The sequence below is a fragment of the Euprymna scolopes genome, chromosome 26 (genome assembly GCF_053919585.1).
Source record: "Euprymna scolopes isolate OS-2025 chromosome 26, ASM5391958v1, whole genome shotgun sequence".
NCBI classification, from domain to species: domain Eukaryota; kingdom Metazoa; phylum Mollusca; class Cephalopoda; order Sepiida; family Sepiolidae; genus Euprymna; species Euprymna scolopes.
In genome coordinates, this window is record NC_136507.1 from 49,470,987 (window position 1) to 49,496,045 (window position 25,059).

Genomic DNA, 25,059 nt, shown 5'->3' on the forward strand with positions numbered 1-25,059 from the left:
TTGGACAGCAGACTTTGTGTGTCTGTGAATTTTTGATTGTTGACACACTACACATTCTGCCCAGAATTGTTTAATCGTTTTATCTAAACTAGGCCAAAAGTATCTGGACTTGACCAGTTTTATAGATGCCCCCGTACCAGGATGCGCCAAGCTTTGTAAACTGTTGAAAATAGCTTGACGAAGCTCTTTTGGGATAAACGGTCTGGGGTATTTAGTTGAAGTATCACATAGGACTGAGACGACTTCGCTTGACACACAAATTAGTGTATGACTTTATTTCGTCATCACCTTTTTGTGCCTGGGCTATTTCAGCCAAGTCGCATGCATCTATCTGCACAGCTAATGCAGGCCGAGACATACAGTCTGCAACTATATTCTCAGCTCCTTTAATGTACTCCACATCAGCAATATATTCGACAAGCACTGATTGTCGCTGTTGTTGATCTGACTTTGCTGGTGTCTGACTATAAAAATGGCTTCTGATCAGTGAATAATGTCACGTGACGACCTTCTATGATGTGGCGGAAATGTATCACTGAAAAATAAGCTGCTAGTAGCTCTCTGTCAAACGTGGAATACTTGGCTTGGGTTTGAGACAATTTCTTGGAAAAGAAACCTGTAGGTATTGGTTTCTTATTTATCAACTTGAGTAATGCAGCACCAGCGATGTATTGACTAGCATCTGTAACTAAGTGGTATTCGGTAGCTAAAGACTGTGGATGAGCTAACGCCGTAATTTCCGATGATTTGCTTATTATTGTTTTGAAGGCGTTAGTTTCTTCTTCATTAAGCTAGGTCTTTGCTTCAGGATCCAACCTCATCCGTTCGGATAATGGTAAAATTATGGATGCATAATTAGGGACTAATTTGCGGTAAAAACCTGTCATCCGCAGAAATCTACGTAAGCTTTTTGAGTCCTTAGGTATTGGAAAATTTTCAAACTCTTTGATTTTCTTTAAAGTAGGCAACAAGCCTTCTTTGCTTACATGAAAACCTAAAAAATCTAACTCTGGTACTCCGAATACACACTTATCTAAGGAAATCTTTAAATTGTTATCACTAAGGATCCTAAATACTCTATCTAAATCTTCCTTGTGCTGTTGCTCACTTTCGCTAAAAACTAGTATGTCGTCTAAATATATAAATATGCAATTTAATTTTTAAAATATTTTATCCATAAAATGCTGAAATGTAGCCGCAGCATTCTTTAAACCAAATGGCATGTAATTAAACTCAAACAAACCAAAAGGTGTCACGACTGCTGTTTTAGGCACATCTTCAGGGTGTACCTTAATCTGATGATATGCTGCAGTTAAATCTATTTTGGAAAAATATTGTTTATTAGCTAACTGTGTGCAGAAGGAATTTATATTTGGAATCGGGTAGCAGTCTGTTTTGGTAATGCTATTTAACACACGGAAATCACAGCACGCTCGATATGACCCATCCGGCTTCTTCACCAAGTGCAAAGGGGTTGCCCACTCGCTACTGGAAGGCTGGATAACTCCGGTATTTAGTAACTTTTTAAATTCTGCCTGTGCTGCGTCTAACTTAGGACCGGAAAGTTATCTGGCTTTAGCAAAGACTGGTACGTAGCTGCCTGTATCAATCCTGTGATACACTCCACCATAGTCTTTGTTTGTGTCGCTATGTGGTTAAAGCACATTATTATATTTACCTATTACTTCAGTAACATAATCTGCTAGGTCTATTTTGTTAAACACTACAGCATCGGTTCCCGTTACTGCATTGACTGTAATTTCACACTCCGTTACGTTATCACGGATGGATCTATTTTTACAATCCACTATAATGTTAAATTTGTTTAAGAAGTCAAATCCTCACAAAGGGTTAATAACATCTGCAATCACGAAACTCCATTGAAAAGATCTTCTCAAACGGGGTATCTTAACTTCGAGGTTTGTCTGACCATAGCATTTTATGCTTTCACCATTAGCGGTAGAGATATGAACAGGAGTTGGCTCCAGAGTAATTCCATTTACTACGGAATGTGGTAAAATGGAAACACTGGCTCCTGTATCTATGATAAAATTGACCTTAGACGCTCCTATTTTAGCAGAAACTTCTAATAATGGCGGCACTACTGGAGCAAACGCAATCCGCTTTTCTAGTTTTCCGAATCACTAGGGGTGGGAGAGGAAGGGCGCGAGTTAGGCAGAGTCTGCAAGCTACTCTTTTTCTTTGGCCACTTACACCATGGTTTATATGTACAAGCCTCCTCCGCAAAATATATATGGGCTCTACATATCTTCGGCCGCTGTTTCTTCCTACATAGGCCGGCTGGAATGGTTTCACTAGACTGTCTGGTGGTAAAATGGTCGTTTGTCCGAGCTCGACTCTCAACCGCCTGAAATACTGATGTATTTTCTATTAACGGCATCAAGTTGTCAGATAGTCGACCCAATTCCGTTAAGAGCATTTCAGTGTGGGCTACTATTACTGGGGCGATTTGATTCGGAAGTGCATGTATGAATTTATGGCGCACTATCTCGCCGCTTGCCCCTATTCTATGTGTGACCGTTACCATCTCCTGGAGGTATAATGATGGACGACCAGCTAACATAGTGGTATTCATCAACTTCTCCAGGAGTTCAGGTCTGGTCTTTTCATATGTAGACAACACAGACTCCTTTAACTTCGCATAGTTTAGCGACACCAGAATTGCTGGAGGTATATTTGTTACCACGTCAGGCGGCAATGCGGTGATAACCGTATAAAACTTAGTATCATCGCTCGTAATGTGTCTGAGATGGAATTGAGCTTCTATTATCGAAAACCATCCCTCGACACTCGTCTCCATAAATTGTGGGGGTTTTATGCTAACCTGTTGTGCATCCATTATTATTATTAATAATTATTATTAATAATTATTATTATTACTATTATTACTACTATTAATTATTATCATTATTATTATTATTATTATTATTATTATTAATTATTATTATTCCTATGATTATTATTAGTTATTATTATTAATATTATTATTATTATTATTATTATTATTATTATTATTATTATTATTTATTTATTTATTTATTTGTAGCTGCGACTAAAGGAAATGGTTGAGGTGTGATAAGGAAGAAGAGAGAAAAGTGAGTACTGACCAGAGGTTAATTTCAGCAGGTGCTTGGAGAAATAGCGTCAATTAATTTTTTTTTATTTTTATATATATAAATATATATATGTGTGTGTGTGTGTGTGTGTGTGTGTGTGTGTGTGTGTGTGTGTGTGTGTGTGTGTGTGAATATATAGTGAATGTTCTTAAAGAAAAAACACTGAGTTCGTCAATGCACACACGTGTTCTAAAATTGGCTTCACACACATGCGTCTGGAAGGTTCCTTTTTCTGTGTGTGACCACACGTGTTCCAAAATTGGCTTTACACGTGTGCGTCTGGAAGGTTCTTTTTTCTGTGTGCAGATGTGTGTGTGTTTCAAAATGTGTTTCTGTATTGATTCTTAAAGTCACTTTTTTGTTGTTACATAATAGTTTTTAGACCAGATTTTTATTCTGGAGAGAATCACGTAAAAAAAGTTTTGTTTTTCTTCTTTTTTTACTGCTTATTTTTCTTGTTTGGTTTTTTTTTGCCTTATTTAGCGTAAAGCGTTTCACAAAACTAGCAAAAAAATATATATTATCAGCATTTCTTGGAAAGCGGATTTATATATACTTTTTTGTAAGGTTTTGCTGTAGTTTTAGAAAGGTTTTTTCTTCTTTTTCTTTTTATTTTACTCTGTCACGTTCTCATCGTTTTCATTTTTATTTTGTTCTTTGAAGATTGCATATATATATATATATATATGAAAAAAAAAAAATATATATATATATATATATATGAAGATTGCATATATATATATATGTGAAAATAAAAATGAAAATATATATATATATATATATATAAATATATATATATATATATATATATATATATATATATATATATATATATCGGGCGTTCACCAAATTATGGTGGTTGCCATAGCTTTTAACGACGTTTGAAAAACGGTCACCATTTCGGTCGGTTCCCTTTTTGGGGCACCTCCGAAATTAGAGAGAGAACAAGAGTGCTGAAAAAGAACTGTTGGGGAAAAGAAAACATCGGATTATAATTAAGTGTGACGAGACTTTAGGATTGATGATGTTTTATAAAAATTTCCAAGATTTAGGGGTACAAAGAGGATGGTACATTTTCTTCGATAAAAGTCTTTACCCAGGGAAACTGGTCTGTCGCATGTTAATGCTTCTATCGTTTCCGCATGTTTGAGACAGATTTCTTCTTTGTATCTCCCTCCAAGACAATCCTCTATTCCGATTGGCTGAAACCTCTGGTGACGTTGAGAGAAGAAAGGAAGGGAAAAGTAGAAGAGTAGGTAGAAAGAGAGAAATAAGGGAAACATACCGTAGCAGCATAATAGTAGTAGTTCACTACACATGCATCACACTTACATAGCTTAATGACTATAATGACATCGCTGCTCTTGCGTTTCAGTAACTTTTATATAGGCTCTTTTGTTTTGGTTTCTTAAACTAACTTTTTGTATGCACTCACGCATGCGCATAGCAATATATTAATAAAGCGGGGCGCCATTATTTCAGTTCCTTTCTTACCAAACAGACACACGTGTTCCAAGTCTCATTATTACACATCCATGCACAACACAGCATGACATTTTTTTTATCCTTCTTTTTTCCTAACCTCCCACACCACACAAGTTGTCTGTACTTTTTTCACACTTTCATATTGTAATGGCCACAGTTTCGTTGCAAGTCCCTAGTTTTGATTGGGGCTCGACATGTACTGCCGCATCGTTCAAACTATTTTGACAACGAATGGAACTTTATTTCACCGTCAAAGCGACGAAACACGAGGATAAAGTCCCTCTAATTCTTTTCGCGACTGGCGAAAAAGGTTTACGCTGGTATAACAGTTGGTCGATGTCAGATGATTATCTCAAGGATCCACAAATGACATTCGCTGCATATTTGGAGCATCTAGAACCAGCAACAAATCACCGCATGTGTAGACTGGAAAATACCAGCAGAAACCAAATGAAACAACAGATATCTTCATCACCAGATGTCAACTGTTGGCAAAGAAACGTGATTTCAGTGCCGACGAATTAAACAAACGCCTCGTCGAATTAATAATTGTCAGCATACCCATGCCCGAACTGCAAAAGAAACTATTAAACAAACCGAAGGATTACAGAATCGAGGAAGCTGTTAGATTAGCCCGTTCACATGAGGCATCAGCTGTTTATGTCAACTAGCTCTACCAGTTACAGGGATATCCACAGATAGCTGCAATAAACCATGGTACACACCAATGGCAAAGGATTGACAGAAAACATGGACAAACTTGCAATAATTGTGGACGCAGTCATCGTTTTGGCAAAGAACACTGCCCTGCCAAAAATGACATATGCCACACATGCGGCAAAACAGACCACTGGGATACAGTTTGCATCTCAGGGAATCACAAAACCAAGAGACAACAAGGAAGGCCCTGGCATAACAGTTATAACCAACAATGGGAGTTTGGCAGGAAAATAAACAACGTCGCCAAGCACGACGACCAAGTCATGACTGACATAGACACAGCAAAAACCCAACACCCGGATCAGTCACTTCAACACGATGTTTACTAACAGCCTACAACAATACCAGGATAAACTGTTATGGTACCACAACTATTAGGTGCAAGTATAAAAACTCCCCATGGCTGAATACCCAATTCTATGTGGTTGATGTACCAGGAATAGCCATATTGGGCATGCCAACATCAGTAGCTCTTAGGGTAGTGACAATGAACTGTGCCATCTCAGCCCAGCACCAACCCATCAACAGTGTAGCTGACTAAATGCATCTCTACCTTGATTCAACCGTATTGGTGAATTTCGGAACACTCACAAGCTTATTGTCAACCCCAATGTACCATGCTACATAGACCCACCGAGAAGGACACCTATAGCCATGTGCGAAAAAATCCAATCTCCACTGATCACCAAAATCAGAAACGACGACCATGATCAGGATCAGATACACAGCGCATTCCAATAACGTCAGCAGAACCAGAAGAGGTATTTTGACCGACATGCACTCAAGGAAGATCTACTCAAGGAAGATCTACCACCCCTATACCGTGGCCAACGGGTAAGGGTACAGAATCCTGTGTCTGGAAGCTGGGACCCAGCTACTGTAGTATCCCAGGCAGATGGTCACCACTCATATCTCCTGGAGAATGTCAATGGGCATGTGCTGCAAAGAAACCGACAACACATTATTCCAGTATTCCAGTGACGCCTACCTCACAAATGTCGCAAGACCTCCCCAACACAGCTCCACAAAAATGTGCGACGTCTGTGGATCCACTTGTGTGTGCAGCCCCAAACATGCCAAATGACACTCAAAAATGTACCCGTAATGGTAGGGTGGTACGACCACCATCAAAAATGAACTTATGATGAGCACACACTCATAACCTCCCAGCAGGCATCTCATGGGGCAGAATAATCACCTGCTTCGCTGCAGCTGTTCAGGCAGTCTACCCTGAACCAGCTTTTCCATTTTCTTTGTTTTGTTTTACATACCTAAGTCATCTTTGTTTTCAGAGAAAGGAAGATGTAATGATATCGCTGCTCTTTCGTCTCAGTAACTAGACTCTTTCGTTCCGGTTTCTTTATTTAACTTTTGTATGCACTCACGCATGCGCATAGCAATCTATCAATAAAGGAGGACGCCATTATTCAGTTCCTTTCTTACCAAACAGACACATGTGTTCCAAGTCTCATTATTACACATCAATGCACAACACAGCATGACAAATGACTTTCTACTCTCAGAAAATAACCACGTGTGTTCCTCTGTTTATGAAAATCAGTAATTATAAACTTTTTGCCTTTTCTACGAAACACTTATTAGCAAAGGCTGCCTAATGAACACTCGTTGCAAAACTTTAACGTTGGAATGGTTTCAATTACTGTTTATTAAACATGTTAATAAGTGTTTTTATTTCATCCCAGTAATAAACACAAAATTGTTTCCATATATATTTATGTATACGTATATATTTTTGTTTAACAAATTTTGCCTGCCAAACTCCTCCTAGAGTTTTTGGTCTACAGACATGAAACTTCATATATAAGGTATTTGAATTTATGCAAAACTTTATATTTGGGTTTTAGCCCGGAAAAATCGATGCAAAAGTGTGAAAATTTTTTAAAATGAAATTTGTCAGGTGAAGGTTTAATGCCGGCATTACGAATGCATGACGTAGTAGCTATTAGTTCATGTTTTAAATTTTAGCCTTGCAGTAAACATGTTTTCATAGCCCAGACATTGACGACAGAGGCAAAATAAATCGTGAGCTGAACGTTTTGGTTTCGATTCTTAGTGGTGGCACATGAGTCTTTTTTTTAAATACTTTTTAAATCATTACTATAATATATTGCATCCAATCTATCTATATATATATATCTATATATCTATAAAAGTGAAAATGTCTGTCTGTTTTTTCTCTATGGTAGTTAAGGAAGACTATTATAGAGAAAGGCATTACTTTACATGTACACAATTTTTAATATATACATATGCACATAACCTTATGAACAGTACATAGGGCCCGAGCAAAGCCGTGCGGAACTGCTAGTATATATATAAAATTGAACATGTCTGTGCGTATGTACATTTCCCTATGCAATAACTCTGTCAATTTAAAGTCTACATACACGAAATTTGATATACAGGTTACTGAGATTTGGGAAAATCTTTGTGATCGGACAGAAATTTGGCTGATAAGCGGTCAAAGTTCAACGATTTGACCTTTGAGAATTCTACCAAACTTATATTAATTTATTTTTATTTTGGACTATTATTCTCATCTTTATTAGTTGTTGTTTTTATCTTTATTGGTTGTTGTTTTTCACGACGTTTCGGCCAACTATTCCTCTGGCCTTCGTCAGGTGGTAACCGCGACGGATAGGGACGCCGAATTTTCTAACTGCATTCTCAGCAATCACTGCCATCCGTAGTTGTAACGTCTCACCACGTTTTGGCCAAGAAAACCTCTGGCACGCTTTGGGTAGGATTGAAACCGCTATCTTCAGATAATGTCCATCTGGCCAAAACGTGGTGAGATGACAACAACTACGGATGGATGTGATTGCTGAGAATGCAGTTAGAAGATTTAAATTTCGTATCAACCAATAAAGATAAAAACAACAACTAATAAAGATGAGAATAATAGTCTGAAATAAAAATAAATTAATATATATAATGTTCATCTCAAAAATAAATTCCAATTAAGGAATAATATATCTACCAAACTTCTCCGGCAATTTTTGGTCTGAACACTTGAAATTTTAGATATGGGTACCTTGGACATGGATCTAACTTAATAACTTGATTTGAGCCAAAAGTAATAAATGTTAAGGGGTCATAATAGGGGTCAAAGTTAAAAAAAATTGACCGCTTTTGTTTTCTTTTTTTGCTCAACATATACCTCCAAATAGCCGGGCAACGCCGGGCTGAAATGCTAGTATATATATATATATATATATATATATATATATATATATATATATATATGCTAGTCTACACACACACACACACACACACACAAACACACACACACACACACACACACACACACACACACACACACACACATATATATATATATATATATATATATATATATATATATATATAAAATGGGTTAAGAAATTCCAACGAAAGAAAGATGTATATTTAAATAAGGGAGTAGTCACCAACAATGTGTATTTTTTAACATTATTTTATTATTCCGTGTCTTGGTTTTTCATTGAGAATTATGTTTGGATCATTGTAATAATGTTTTTAAGTCATTGAAATCGTTTACGCGCGTTTCAGACGGTCTGTGATGCATCCTCGTCAGAATTTCCCTTATTTATATATCTTATTATAGAGTGAAAGACATTTAGCTACATACAAAGAAGGGGCTTTTGACATGAAATTCGAGATTGCAAATAAAACAAAAACCATTCAGTTGAGAATGATTGTAATCTGACAACCACACGTTTATCTTTTTTTCTCCCCACTCTTATCTGAAACTGTCAGGCAAGATACATATACATATATAAATCTTAGAAATAAATCAAGCAAGCATATTTTAGTTTGCGATAAATCATTTGAAGGCCACAAAAAAAAAAAACGGGTTAATCAGCTGTTCCTTCGATTATATAAATGCTAGTTATACCAGCGTTGTCCGGGTGGAGAAATATTCTAGGATGCAAAGCTTATGGGAAAATAATTTAGTAATGTTGACAGAGTTTTGGGTTTTTTTTTATGTATAGAATTTCTTTACATTTGTTTTAGTTGTCCCTTATTTTTGATTCTAATAAATGTTCAAGTAGATAAGAGCTAACTATAATTCAATGTGTATTTATGAAAGTTACGTATATCAGAGAATCACACTAAGATACACTAGATCTTGCCTTATTAATAAAGATCCGTTTTCATTTTTTAACTGGTCACAATTTAACAGGCAAAAACAGCAACAAAATTATATACTTTTTGATTTTTTAGTCCAATGGATAAAGATACAGAGTAGCAGTCATATGCATGTGCATCATGATTACGTTGACACACCAGTTCTCACTAGATCACCAAAGTTAAGCAACGTTGAGCCTGGGCAGTATCAGATAGGTGCTCAGATGAGAATACCAGGTCCTGTATGTGAGAGAACGTCTACACCTCTTTTCCAGAACCGCAAAACCTAATGTTGTCATTTCCCTGACTGGAATATACATACAACTGGGCCGCTCGAGAATTTGATATTCCCTAGAAACTTCCGCTTTTGAAGAAAGCTGGCTCACCCTACCTTTTTTTTTTTTTTTTTTTTTACATAGGCATCACCACAATATCAATGCCCAGAGGCCACTCAAGGATAAGGGTTAAAGAGTGTACAGTAGAAATTGGACAATATAGTAATCATTAGTAATGAAAATTTGGTAAATTTGATAACTTATATGGAACGGCTCATCAAGAACTTATTTACTTTAGACTTGAACACAACCATATTGTAGTCAGCCGGAAAGCAGGAACACGGAAGACAATTCCACAGGCGTGCAGTTCTAAGAAAGAAGCTTTGTTCATGGAATCTACGTTTAGGTTTAGGCACAGATAAAGAGTGGGGGGAATTATTGATAGTGTTTACAGCTAGACGAGTGTTTCTTGTGAAAGTTTAGTGAGGGGGGACCATAGATTGAAGCTCAGTCGAACACTTTCCATGAAAATGACGATACATCAGAGACAAACTCGCAACATCTCTTCTATGAGATAGAGGTTGCAAGGAGGAGAAAAGGACATCTCCTACGAGGCTACGAAGTCTATTTTGAACTCTATCAAGGCAGGACAAGTCCTTTCTAGCAGCTCCTGCCCAGATGTGGCAACAGTATTCCATCCTTGGACGTACCTGGCTCTTATATAGATAGAGAATAGCATCAGCAGTGAGATATTTACCGGATCGATAGAAAGATCCCACCATTTTTCCAGCGGCCTTGGCAACAGATTTGATGTACGTGTTCCATTTAAGATCAGGAGTAATGGTCAAGCCCAGAAGCTTGTCAAAACTTGAGGCCTCCTGAAGACGAGAGCCATTCATTTCAATTGATGCCAAATGTGGATTAGAATGTTGATGATGTAAAGAGAGAAGCTTGGTTTTAGATGCATTAAAAGTAACCAGCCACTCCTTTCCCCATTGTACTACGTGCTCAAGATCAGAGGAGAGAGAATTGGAGAGAACTTGGTCGTTTACTGTCTTAGATGTGCTACTATAAATGGTAGTGTCGTCAGCATAAATGTCTACAAATGATGTAAGGATGTGATTTGGAAGATCATTAATGTAGATCAGGAAAAGAGTTGGGCACAGGATGGACACCTGAGGGACACCGGCATTAATACTGTGAGCTTCTGATTTTTGCCCCTCAACTACTACTCTTATGAACCTATCAGAAAGAAATGATTTAATAATTGAGAAGACATTTCCAGCTATACCATAGCTAGCGATCTTATGAAGTAAACCTTTATGCCATACCCTATCAAAGGCCTTAGATATGTCAAGAGCAATTGCCCTAGAAAGATTGCCACCGTCGAGAGATTTGCTAATCCTATGCGATATAACTGCAAGCACATCTGCTGTAGATCTAGCAGAACGGAAACCATATTGAGTGTCACTAAGAAGGTTATTTTTGTTGAGATGGTTGATTACTTCTATATTTAACACAGATTCTAGCAACTTACTCATGACGCACAGGAGACTTATTGGCCTGTACTGAGAGGGGGATGAGCGATCACCTGAATTCTTAAATACAGGGCATACTGATGAGATTTTCCAGGGTGACGGGAAGCAATTCTCCTTAAGACAACGTTTGAACAGTTTTGTAAGTATGGGCGCTAGTTCAGGTTGAAGTTTTTTGAGTACTATAATTGGAATACCGTCAGGGCCAGTTGCTTTACTGGAATCAAGGTTTTTGATTAGCTTGGCAACATCACGTACAGATATACGTATATCACATAGCGTGTTTTCTGATACAGGAGGAAATATTGGGGGTTGGCGGCCTTGGTCGCAAAGGGTAGAATTAGCTGCAAAGTTCTTAACAAAGAGTTTGGCTTTGTCTGATGCTGACGAGATTACCTCAGGTCCATTGATAATAGTTGGGATGGAGCACACACTTCTGTTCAGGATTCTGTTTGCTATTTGCCAAAACTGGTGGGAACCAAGCCGCTGCTCAGCTACTTTGGACTTAACAAATTGAGCATACAACTCTCTTGCGTTCCTTATTACTTTCTTACAATGGTTGCTGGCAGTCCTGAAAACGGCTTTAGTTTCCATACATCTATTACGTTTGAAGCAGTGGAAAAAGTGATTTCTGTGCGCAATGGCAGCAGCACATTCTGGAGAGAACCATGGCTGGCTGTTAGGTTTTTGCTGAAACTTTTTAGAGGGTATGAAATGGTCAATACCTACAATTAACCATTCAGTCAGGTCTAATACTATAGAGGACACATCCTTTTAGGATAAATGCTGCTTCATTCGTTCCAAATGGGTTCTTGAATTCGGCAAAAAGATTCATAAATTCAAAAAGACACATTTGTGTAATAAAGCCGCTGATGCTGCGTTAGCAGCAGCAGCTATATACAAATGATATACAAATGACCTAGCTGGTTGTGTTATGTGATGTCACAGCAGAGATAAAAAGCACATACATGTTTAGAGAAGCAGGTATTCAAGATGTGTTCAAGACGTAGAGGATTTGAAACATATTCAAGACACGAGAAAGTGGAAAAGGACATGTTCGAGATACAAGAGAGTCGGAAAGGTGTAGTGTTCGAGACATGATGAGAAAAACACATATTTGAATTGTTCAGAAAAGCAGTGGCTGGGGAAGGAGAAATAAACTGTTTAAATATTCAAAAAAATGTGTTGTTGGAAATACCATATATAAAGGCTTTTGTCAAAAAAGAAAAAGTATGTTGAGTTTTTCATTTCTTCTGTTTTCTTGCGACGAAGTCTACAAAATGTTGGGTCCATTAAAATGTAACGACACCATTAAAAAAGGTGTACAACGTTACACTTGAAGAAAATCGAATGTTACATCGTCCAAAATATTGCAGAACAATAATAATAAAAGAATGATATATCCTGTGAAAGGAATATAATTGTTTGAATATCTGAGTAATAATCTAATCAGTTGTCTTGCTGGTCTACCAGTCAGTATCTATTGCTTAATCAGGCAATCATATTCTTGTGAGGAAGAACCAGGATGTACTGTTAGAGAATGGATAGAGAGAGAGAGAGAGAGAGAGAGAGAGAGAGAGAGAGAGAGAGAGAGAGAGAGAGAGAGAGAGAGGGAGATGTGTGAGTTATAGTGTAGACACGTTGACCGGAAGTCAAGATCAGCTGATTGGATTGCGTGTGAGTCATGTGATCAGGTTAGCTGAATCAACGAGATTTGGTTGGGACTTGGAAGAGAGCAGACGGCTTCGCTGTTGTCTCCTCCCCTTCGCTGGGGGGTGGGGACAAACGCTGACGTGGTAGAAATAAGACCTAGAAGAAAAAAACAACACAGGCCAAATTCACTTTCCACCTTCTGCAAGACATCTGGGAAAGTAAAATAAACTATAGAACCAAATTCTTGTCTTGGTGTGAAATAAATCTTCGTCCCCAAAACAGGTATCAAGTCTCCCTTCCAGACGAGAATTTCCAGATGGACCAACAAAATGGCAGAAGGTATGTTCAAATGACATGTCACACACATATTCACACTTAACAGCATATGAACATATGTAATAGAAAGACCACTAGACGATCACCCACACAACGTCATTAACTCTAACAAGATAATCAAACACTCAATCTTTTATAAATAGACACGTTTTAATATATCATCTCCATTCCAATTTCAACCAATATACAACAAATGCTCATTTTATAAATAGACAACGTAACAGTACTCCTATTTATTACATCAAAGAATAAGAATGTTAATATTTCAATTCTTTTGAGATAGTCAATATGAGGTTAGAGAACGCAAGCGAATCTCCTAAACAAATGTTTACCAGCATGCAAACATCGGCAACAAAAGATGATAAGAAGGCCAGTTAAATAAATATGCATTTATTCAGTTTATCTTCACAAGGTATAGCACGATAGAAAACAATCGAATATAATTGTAACACAAACAAAGAAGTTGCGTAAAACACATAAGGAATTTACTTACGGTCAACAAGCAGAGTTCAAACCCAGTTAGTCTGCTCAATGCTGTGAACAGCAAGCAAAAGAATTGGAAGTTTGTTTTAACCGTTGCCCATGAAGTTCATCCTATTTTTCCTTTTGACACGCCTATAATCCCCTTCCCTACCTAAAAACTTGCTTGTCTTTGACAGTTGAAAGACTCTGAAAACAGTGAGCAGCTCATATATCTAAATAGATGTTGGATGGTCTTATTAACCAAAATAATTAGCATTTTATTTTGTTTTCTATGATTATTGGTTGTTGTTTCTTAATAACTTCCATCCCCAAATTATGAAATTGTGCATGCATATATTTTTGTAAATAAAAAAAAACACCAAAACACTGATAATGTTAAATAGCACTGTCCGTAGAATAAATATGGTATTGTGGTAACAATAAATTAGTTCAGAGAATAGATAAAAAGGACGAGAGATGATCCCCCCCCCCACTTAATTGTGATCTTTTGCCACATTTTATTATTTTATGAAGAATATTGATTCTGTGACATCCACAACAATAACAAAAACAACAACAACAACAACAACAACAACAACAACAACAACAACGGTTAGATTAGTTTGAACAAACCAAATTTTGAGATGCGGCCATTCAATCAGAGCATTTAGTGAGATGCATAAGAAACGAAGAAAAATTAAAAATTATTATTTTGTACAGATTTCCGTCAACACAAACGAAACAAATGTTTAGTTTAAAATAATAGCAAATGAAAAGTCAGCCGCGGTAAGCTTGATAAGCCTGAGATAAGTAATGCTAAATTGTGTGAATTAATAGAAACGGACATAGAAAACCTACCCAACTTCTGCCTTAAGCAACTAGCAGCACTTCATAGTTATTGTAGCAGTTCATCAGATTATTGAGGGGTGAAGAGAACACACCAGAATGACTGTTAAAAGGTGATACAACTCTCAAACCCAAAACAAGTGAAGCGCAACGCCTTTGTAAGTACAGGCCCATCTGCTGTCTTACTATGACCTACAAGCTCTTCACTGGCCTGGTTGAAGACAGCATCTATTAATACCTCTCTGGACGATACTTGGAAAAAGAACAAGTCTGAGCCAGTCCGTATTTTATTGACTTCTATGAAAAAGAGCATTTTAAATGGAGGTAATAATTATATGCCCTTCTCGACTTAAACACGGTCTATAGGCTTGTGTGTTATATAAAATAGATATCAGATGAATAGATAGATTTATTTAGCAATCGGATGTCTGTCGCTGTAAGAAATGGTAGGTCAGAGAAGTTTCAGCATATATTTTTAACATGAAAAGATAATCAATTCAACATGTATATATATATATATACGTGTATATATATATATATTCCTTTTTTTGTTTTAATGAACAGGATCAAAGAACGAATAGGTAATATATACAAATTTCAAAAGATGATAATATATATACAAGTTCATAAGTCCTTCTTCTCTTTTTCCTTTTCCCTTTCTCTCTTTTTTATTTATTTATTTTTTTTAACTCAAAATAACGAAAAGAACAAGACGAATTCACAACCGAAAAAAATATAGAGTTGCTCCCCTTTATGTCATTTGGAATACAAATTTATAACAGAAATAATTTACAAGGTTATCCAAGGAGGATATTCTCTTGTGTTTTATTTCTTTGTTTATATTTCTTTCATTTTTTTTATTATTGTTCTTTTTCTTTCCCGTGATATTTTTTATCAAACTCTAGCGAGATTTCTGAGTTTCTGACATTTAATAGTTTCTCTCACCTTGGTTCGATATATATATATATCTTTATGACCGACAAATGAGAAGAGTGAAAGATAAACCAACCTTTAGTTTTACGCTGATTGACAACAAATATGTTTTTCCTTTTTATATTCCTTGTGGTGTTGTCCTTTTTTTGTCAGCGGAGTTGCATAGATGTCTATCGTTCTTGAAATCTTTTCTGCAACTGACTTGCGTTTCAAATTCTTAATGGTTACTTTCTTTGGAAGAAACGCTGATCACATTTTTTTATTCTAAATATATCAGCGTTTTTCCTTTCTTTTTTTCTTATCGCTGTCGACGTTGCCATTGTTGCTATGGTAACGGTTCACTTGTTCGTTTCCTTCGCATCTTGGAATTTTAACCATTAAATTTATTTATTTTTATTAATACGATATTGACATATCCCAATATCGTCATAATAGGAAAAGGCAAAGAATGGTTTGGATTAATTATCAAAAGATGTATGATCGTGTCCCCCACATGTTGCAACTATGGTGCTTTGATTTATGATTGTATATAAGATCCATCCGGAAGAAAGAGACTATGGCTGCACATATAAAAATGTGGCAAACACCATGGTATTAAGCCACACTAACATCAAGATCAAAAGAGGAATCTTCCAAGGGGATAGTTGATCTCATTTACTCTTCTGCCTAGTGATAGATCCGTTAATCAAACTACTAAAGTTTGGCGTGTCTACAATCTGAGTCATGGCTGGCAACAAGACCTGAACAAAAGAGTCAACCACCCACTTTTCATGGATGGTCTCAAGCTGTATGCCAACTCAAACATTAACTTAGGTCGACTATTGCAGGTCGTATATAAATGCTCCAGAGATATTGGAATGAAGTTTGGTTTGGACAAATTTTCCAAGTGTTCCATTAGTGCTAGGAAGAAGGTCCAAATGGAAAACATACAGCTTGGTAAAGATACTAATATCAAGAACCTAGAATAGCAGGAAAATTTCCAATACTTTGACATAGAAGAGAACGATTCAATTCAACATGCCAAGATGAGAGAAAAAATTGGCAGTAAACATATAAGTTGTGTAAGAAAAATCTGAAAAACAGAACTTAGAAACAAAAACAAGGTAACTTCCATTAACTGTGATAACATACAGCTTTGCCATTGTTGATTGTCCGAAAAGGAATTAGGTAGACTAGAAACTAAGACATGGAAAATGTTAACACTGTACAGAATAACATACAGAAACCAGTATCTGTCCAGAGGAGCAGGAGGTATGGGTTTCTCAGAAATTGACCATTAGCATCGTGTCGCTATTGTGAGTACCAGGCAAAATCTGATGAGCTCCCAAAATCCAACCCTTAAAATAGTACATCAATATTATGAAACAAAAGCGAGCAGAACAACCTCTGTCAGGAAACTGATCAAATATTTTGGACAAATCCGTCTTACAAATGAGATAGAGCCAGAAAATAAGTCTGCTAGAGAAATAGTCAAAAAGAGTCACCGAAAATACACCAAGAATTTCCATTGCAAAAAACTGCAAGAATAGGTCAACTATTTTCTGGGTGAATTCACTCAGGACTATATAGATAAGGAGAGCTCAATAGATTGGCTAAAAAGAGGATCGCTCCACTATGATCAGGAAAGGATTATAATGGCTGCCCAAGATCAAGGCTTGATGACTAATGCTTTTAATAAAATGTGAGTGGCTTCAGCAATGATAACAGATGCAGGTTCTGCCACACAGAAGTAGAAAATGTGAATCACCTGACATCCAGCTGTAAGTTTCTGCTGAGGGACGGCTACGATGCAACACGATGGAGCATTTGTAAATATCTCCGTTGGAACATCTGCAAAAGGTTAAATATGGAGTGTAGCAGCAAATATCAGAAAGAATAGTAGGAAATAAGTCAAACATCATCCACTACGATTATGCAATTTCTACATCTATGTACCTTTAAAGCAGAACAATTAATCCTGACATATCGGACAAAAAGGAGAAAGAAGCAACCTTAGTAGAAGTTAGTGTTCCCAATGATATTGGGTTAAACAGATCTGAAAGGGAAAAGATAACAAAATACTAAGGTCTTATGTACAACATGAAAAGAAATTGGAAAAAAAGATCTCTAGGTTGGAATATATGAGATAGCAGGTGAATGTCTAACATTCGGTAGGATGTCCCATCCCCAGCTGGAACAAACTGATAAGAAAATTGAAAAAAAATGGTAACATGTAAAATGAGAGGAGCAGAAAAATATGATTAAACTATGATTATCTCCCTGTCTTCCTCTTGCCACTAGTCGGTAATGTGGAATGAAGATCAAGTTAAATAAATCGTCTCTGCCTTCCATCAGTTTTGTCATTTGAAAAACAATGCATACAAGGTATGAATACATTTGTAAACTTCAAATTATATTTCACAAATCTTCAGTAAACCAATCTCAGGCAGTTTCTTTTAAATTCTCAAGCTCTGAAATTTTTTTCCTTATCTTCTTCTTTCTAAAATCGGTATCTGTAACCGCTACGTTCAACAGGAGCGTTCCATTGCCTGCACCCTCCATTAGGTCTCTATCTTTCATCATCACTCACGTGGGAAGGTCCCTTCCCCTCTTAAGTTCCATTTGCATAATCAAGAGTTTTCCCAAATGCCATTTCGTATAAGTAAAAAAAATATAAGTAAATTAATTGTTGTCCAGGCCTTAGAGAAAAAGAAAATTCGGTTATCCCAAAAGATAATCAATTTATTTATTTTTTTACTCATACGAAATAGCATTTGGGAAAACTCTTGATTAAATGAGTGAGATAACACCGTGATGATCGATAATGGGTGATCTTAGATAGGATTTGATTATTTAAGAGACGGTTCAACAAGAATAATAATTGTATATTATTCATTGCATACATATACATTCGTTTACCCTTGTAACACATGTACGTTTCGATCGTATTATCTAATATGTATTAAATACCTACAGACACTAGAGTTTCATCCTTTCGGGAATCAGCAGTGTAGGGTGTCACAATTAACACCAGCCGAGAGATTCAAGCCCGGCAACAAAACGACCTCTGACTTCATTAACAAGGACCAAATCTATTTGGCCACCGTTAACCACGGGAAATGTTGTTGAAATTTAAATATTTATTTTTAAATGTTTTTAACGTCAGTCAGAGTGATCTAATCATTATATGATGATCTGCGCATGCGAGCTAAATTGATCGACTTTATTTCAACTGTAAAGTGCTCAACGATAAGAAACAAGTTTCTTAAAGGGGCTGACATAATTATTTACTATAATAATTATTAAATACCTACAGACACTAGTGTTTCATCCTTTTGGGAATCATCAGTGTAGGGTGTTACGGTTAATACCGGTCGAGAAATACGAACCTGGCAACAAAGTCATCTCTGACTCCATTAACAAGGCCAAATTCATTTGGCCACCATTAACCGCGAGAGATTAAACATTTGTTTTGAAATGTTTTTAACGTCTGCCAGAGTGATCTAATCATTATATGATGATCTGCACACACACACACACACACACACACACACACACACACACACATATATATATATATATGTGTGTGTGTGTGTGTGTGTGTGTGTGTGTGTGTGTGCGTGTGTGTATGTATGTTTGTTTGTATGTATGTATGAATGTATTAGACAATTGTCTTAATTTTTTTTAATATTGGGTTGATAATTTTTTTAATTATTAAACTTTTTTTTATCTTTCTTCCAATTATCCAGAATGACACAATGTACAAAAAAAGCGACCACCTATTTGGTAATAACCCCCAAATAAATGGTCACTACAATAAGGTAAAAACAGTATATCAAATATTGTAATTCTTCCAGTGTCATTTTCACAACATTCAGAAATCTTTCTATCAAACTTGGAAATCTGAACGGAATTTCGAATGGAACCCTTTATTCAATTCATGGGAGTAGCACGCTCTCGTTCCATCGGCCAAGAAGTCCAAAGTAATTCAAAATTGTATTTTGCATGCCACCCGCACTCTGAGGATTGAACTTTCGACTGTCAGAAGTGTGTAACTTTACTACTAAATTTTACCAAGTATTTCATCTACTATGCAACGGGCCGAATGGGACAGAAAGATTTCCGAGTTTAATAAGATACACGAACAAAAGGTCGGATGTTACTCTTCACCAAAGCATGCGCTATACACCCATGCTCGGAGAGCCTCAGTTATTTTTTCTTTATTTATGCCTTATTTTGGTATAGAGCATTGTTTTCAATGCCAGGCGAATCAGTATATAGACACCTTACATCTAGTATAGTTTGGTTAAATTTCCCATTGATGATAAGTCCTTATTTACTTGTTTGCCCACGAGGAACGAGTCAGGTACAAGGTCGGTTTTTAATGTGAAGGGGCACTCTGGATTGGAAGAAAAAAAAAATTCTTCAGTCTAGAAATATCACTGATCGAGGACAGAAAATAGAAAATGTAGAATAGATGCTAGGTACTCCTTTCTATTTTGTGTCAAAAAGTTAGTTTTTTGGGGGTTTTTTGGGGGGGGGGGCATACATATCAACACATTTCTGCCCTGCTTGATTCTATTATTGGCATTAGGTTCTATGATTGTTTCTAGAATCGGTTATTTACATCTATAGGGAAAGTTGCGCTATGCTTTCGACTAGATTCGAATTCTGCATACCCAGGTCGTCAGTCTACATTATCCACTTCATGATCGCATAAAAATTTGTTGACTTTTTTTTTTTTTTGCCGATGTTTATAAGTTAAGCTATGTTTCAGCGGGTGTGCTACAAGACCTTCTTTGAGAATGTTATGTTGTTCCCGTATTTAAATATATAAAGCGCGTTGATCATTTAAAATGGAGGGGGGAACACCGTTGTACATAAAATGAACATTACTTCTGAATATGCAATGATCATCTGAAAAATTCAAATGGAAAAGTAATTTCTGCTTGTCATAGTAATCAAGTTTCGGGTAATCTTATAGCATCACTCCTGTCTTTAATCAGTAGTGCGTGTGTGTGTGTGTGTGTGTGTGTGTGTGTGTGTGTATGTGTGTGTATGTGTGTGCGCGCGCGCGTGTGTGTGTGTGCGTGCGTGCGTGTGCGTGCGTGTGCGTGCGTGCAGTTTTATGGGAGTTTTGATAGCCTGATAATAATTTTAACGTCATGATGTCCTTCATTAATCCCAATACTAACCGTAATCCGGGGCGATGGATTTAAATAACATTTTCGTTTTTAATGAACAAAAAGAAACCCGGGTTGGGCAAAATGATTCTATTTAAATGCCAAATATTGTTCATTTCATTTATTTTCAATCCTTGCATATTTTTCGACGGACAATACATTCATCGCATTGACACTTATCCCCAAGTGGCTTTTAATCTTGATTCATTAAAAACAAAAAAGAAAAATACTTATAAATCTCTAATCTAGAGAATCGATTGGGTTCGAACCTGCGTTCACCATTTCCCAATGTTTTATGTTCTCTTGTTTTTAAATAGACGAAACCGGTTTACCTGATTAATTAATTTTTTTTCGCTGTTGTATACGAAATCATTCGAAGCGGCACTTGCGCGGGATTAGTGGTTGCTAACAACGTTTATAAACATAATTAACCAATATTATATAAACTGTGGACTAAAGGAACGATTTTTAGTTAATCTTTTAAACGACAACGAAGCGAAAGATGGACCAAAGGCTGCTTGCAAACGTGCCCGGTTCATCTTCTGAAAGCGATTCTTGCCCCATGTGTTATGATGATTTTATGACAACCCCTAAAGCCTTGCATTGCCTACATTCTTTCTGTCTGTCATGCCTGCAGTCCTACATAATGGTCAACGTCAAGCGAGATGCAGAGAGTTGGTACATCCACTGTCCCGTATGCCGAACCATCTCTAGACCTGACAAGGAGTGCAACCCCTGCAATATGGCAGCTGCATTCCCGACCAACTTCTATATCAAACGAAGGCAATCTCTGACGGGAACACAGAAGGTCGTTACAAAAAACAAAAGCGTTTTCTGCTGCCTCTGTCCAAACTCTGACAGGAAACTAGTGGAATGGTTCTGTCGACCTTGTAAGAAAATCATTTGCAGCTCGTGTCTTTTCGAACATGAGAAAGACGAAACTGTCGCTCACCACCTAAGCAAGCTTGACGAAATTCTAGGGAATTCCTTGAATGATCTCACTCCTGCAATTTGTCCTGAGCATGAAAAGACCGCTTACATGTTTTGTCTCAGCTGTTTAGTTAACGTATGTGACGTGTGTTTAATTAATTCTCATAATCATTGTGCAATTAGTTTCTTGCGAAAGGACAGTGACAAACTGATATCTGATTTAGAGACTAAGACAAGAGAACTTTTCGAAGTCAGTGACAGTGTGTGGCATTGGTCAACTCATACCGGTAGATGTCGAGACGACATTGCTCGAAAAATATCCAGTGTAATAGACGAGACTATCGCTTCTCTTGAGCGAAACCAAGCGGACGTTTTATCCAAATTAGATTGTCTGTACAAATCTCAACAGGCCTTCCTGAACTTTATGCGTTTGTGTGCGGTTAAAGACATTAATACTCTAAATGAACACGTGAAACTAGTTCAGTCAGCATTAAGACCAAATGATGAAATCTGTTTGTTATCAAGAAGCGATTCTCAAATTCAACTCCCCAGAATTAAAGTTCTTGACACAAGACATTTAAATATGGAATTAAATTTCCAACCTAATATATCCTTTTTGCGTAGTGTCCTAAGTTTATCTGATTTTAATCTTGGGTCGGTTTGGCTTGAAGCCGGTCGGTGGCCAAATCCACAGCCTTTTCTTTCGCTGAGTGAAAATCTTCATCAATGGTTCTCCTCCAATAGGGCCAAACTTGTGTCTCGTTTCTCCTTGTCGGACAGCTTCAATAACTATCATTTGCTAACCTTAGTCTTCGATAAATCTATAATCCTTGCAGATGCCAACGGGCCCTGGCTATGGAAATATAACTTTGATGGCGTCCAATTACTACGAACTGAACTGGATTTTACTATCGGTAGTATGTGTTCTTGGACACATCGGATCGTCCTTGCTGTGCCGTCTGCGTCTCAACTGGTCTTTCTAAAACCTGAAGACCTTTCGACTATTGAAATTTTTGTAACTAAAACATCTTACAGCGCAATTGCATCCGCTTCCAACATGTGTCTCGCCGGTTTCGATCCTTCCTCAACGTCTATTGATATTCTCTCTATGAGAAGTTGCAGAATAGAAGTTCTGAAAACGATCGAGATTTCTTCTGTTCATCTGTCTGACCCCAGGGGGTACGTATTCCTTTTGAGCACGCCTGATAAAGATTTCATAATAATGGACTCCATCCAAAAACGACTTTTGTGCTTAGATTCAATGGGTGCCTTAAAATTTGTTTACGAACAACCGGCCAGCGTTGCCGTGTGCACGGATAAGAAATATATCTACTCCTGTGATAATTGTCTGAATACTGTCTCGCGACTGACTTTAAGCGGCCAACTCGATTGCATTTTGCTGACTGCAGAAGACGGGCTTAACCATCCAACAGCTCTCTATATTAATGAAAATGATCAATTGGTTGTAGTCCAAGGAATAATCTCTAAGCATATCCTTGTATTTAATATGTATCCCTCTACGTGACATCAAACTTTATTTCTTATAGAATTTAAGATTTGGGCTTAAACAAAATTAATATTTTGACAATATTTCTTCAAAAACTACTGAATTTGAGATGTATAGATGTATATATCGGTGTAAGTTTCTTTTCTACAAAGAATTGAAACTAGTGAACAGTTTAATTTTTTCGTGAGGTTATGAAAATGCCTTAACACAATCTTGTACAAATTTTTAAATGCTTTCCAATTTGGACACTAAAGAAACAATTCCTGCAGTTGAGTATGTACTTCGTTTTGTAAAAAGCGAATATTTTCTTTGGGTGTTTAAGTTTACCATCTAAAGTTCAAAATGACGACCTTTCTACTATAAAAGTTTGAAAAACTATTACTATTCCTTATTAAGCAATGTTCCTAGCATAACATCAATCAAGTGTTCTACTAAGCGAATAGACTCTTAGCAACAATCGAAAAATATTTAAACTTTCAAGTTTGATTTTTACATTGTCCTCCGTTATTCTGCATATATAGCCCCACATCTTTTCGATCATATTTATTGTACTATACATGTAAAAAAAAAAATAAAATAAAATAAACACGAATTTTCTATTTTAAGCAGATTTCCTACATATATATAGCTTTTCTAACTAAAAATACAAACGTGAAAAATTAACATTTTAAAGCTATATTTTTCAATTTTTACATTCAGTTGCAATAAAGGCAACTCTTAATCTGTGCCTAAATCTAAACGTAGATTTCATGAACAAAGCTTCTTTCTTAGATATATACGCCTGTGGAACTCTCTACCGTTTGCCTGTTTCCCAACTGACTACAACTTGGATGTCTTCAAGTCCAACATAAACAAGTTCCTGATGAACCGCCCCCTTAAGGCCCTTTATCAGATCTCGATTACTACGACATTGTCTCATTGATTATGTACACGCAATAACCCTTATCCCCGAGTGGCCCCCGGACCTTGATAAATGATTTCCATGTAAAAAAAAAAAAAAAATTCACTGTCTTTAATTTTGGAGATAAAATGATTAAAAAGAATGGTTTCTGAAATCTACAGGGTATGTAAAGTCTGGACAGCCTAGAATAATTTAATATTCGCCAGTTTTACGATCAACTTTCGCATTTTGGGTGTTGACTTGTCAGAATGAGGTATGGTCCAATTCCTTCCGCGACATTGCTTTCTCCTTGGTAATTCTAATAGCGTTTGATCTCAACGAAACATTAAAATCTTATTGGCCGCCGTATTAATTTAATTTGATTGAATCGCCTGTTGTAGCAATCATTTCGACAAGTAGACGTGTATAAATGTGCGATGGATGAGTTGTGAGAGTTACATAATTACCATCTATTTTAGTTTGCACTTGTATGTTCATTCGCGGTTCTGCCAGGCAACAGTAAAACTTGCGGAGAATGCGATGTTTTACTTTGTAAAAATGGAACGGAAATTTAAATTTAATTTTTTTTTTTTTTTTGCCCCTCCCCCAAAAGCGAAAGTAATAGAAAGAATAGCATTTAGCGATCGTTCTTTTTCTTTCTATATAAAACGAAAGATTTTTTTAACAATTTTTTAACAAGTCCAACTCGCCGTTCACATTGACAATGTCGACTTTTTTTACGAGTAAACACCCCAACCTTCCCATGTTAAGAACGGTCTTCGGAATACACCCCAACCTTGTCAGCATACCATTGTGAAGTTGATAGTTCGAATGTAAACGATGAGTTGGACGCAATGTAAAAATGTACAGAATTTAAAACTGAACTAAATTTAAATTTCCTTTCTATTTTTTATTTATTTATTTTTTTTTTTTTTTAAGATCTGTAAAACTGCGCATTCTCCGCAAGTTTTACCCAAGCAACTTTCGTCCAAAACTTTCCTGCGATTTTCAGTCAAATTTTGAGCATCGTGCTGACAAGACGTAATATC

The 25,059-nt window shown here is 36.6% G+C and overlaps 1 protein-coding gene across 1 annotated transcript; it reads left to right on the forward strand.

Moving 5' to 3' along the window:
• Positions 1 to 21,062: 21,062 nt before the first annotated feature.
• Positions 21,063 to 23,965, forward strand: LOC145248016 (E3 ubiquitin-protein ligase TRIM45-like). Its single transcript, XM_080109708.1, has one exon. It carries the CDS (start codon positions 21,196 to 21,198, stop codon positions 23,146 to 23,148), a length of 1,953 nt encoding a protein of 650 aa, XP_079965834.1. The 5' UTR covers positions 21,063 to 21,195; the 3' UTR covers positions 23,149 to 23,965.
• The last annotated feature ends 1,094 nt before the right edge of the window (positions 23,966 to 25,059 follow it).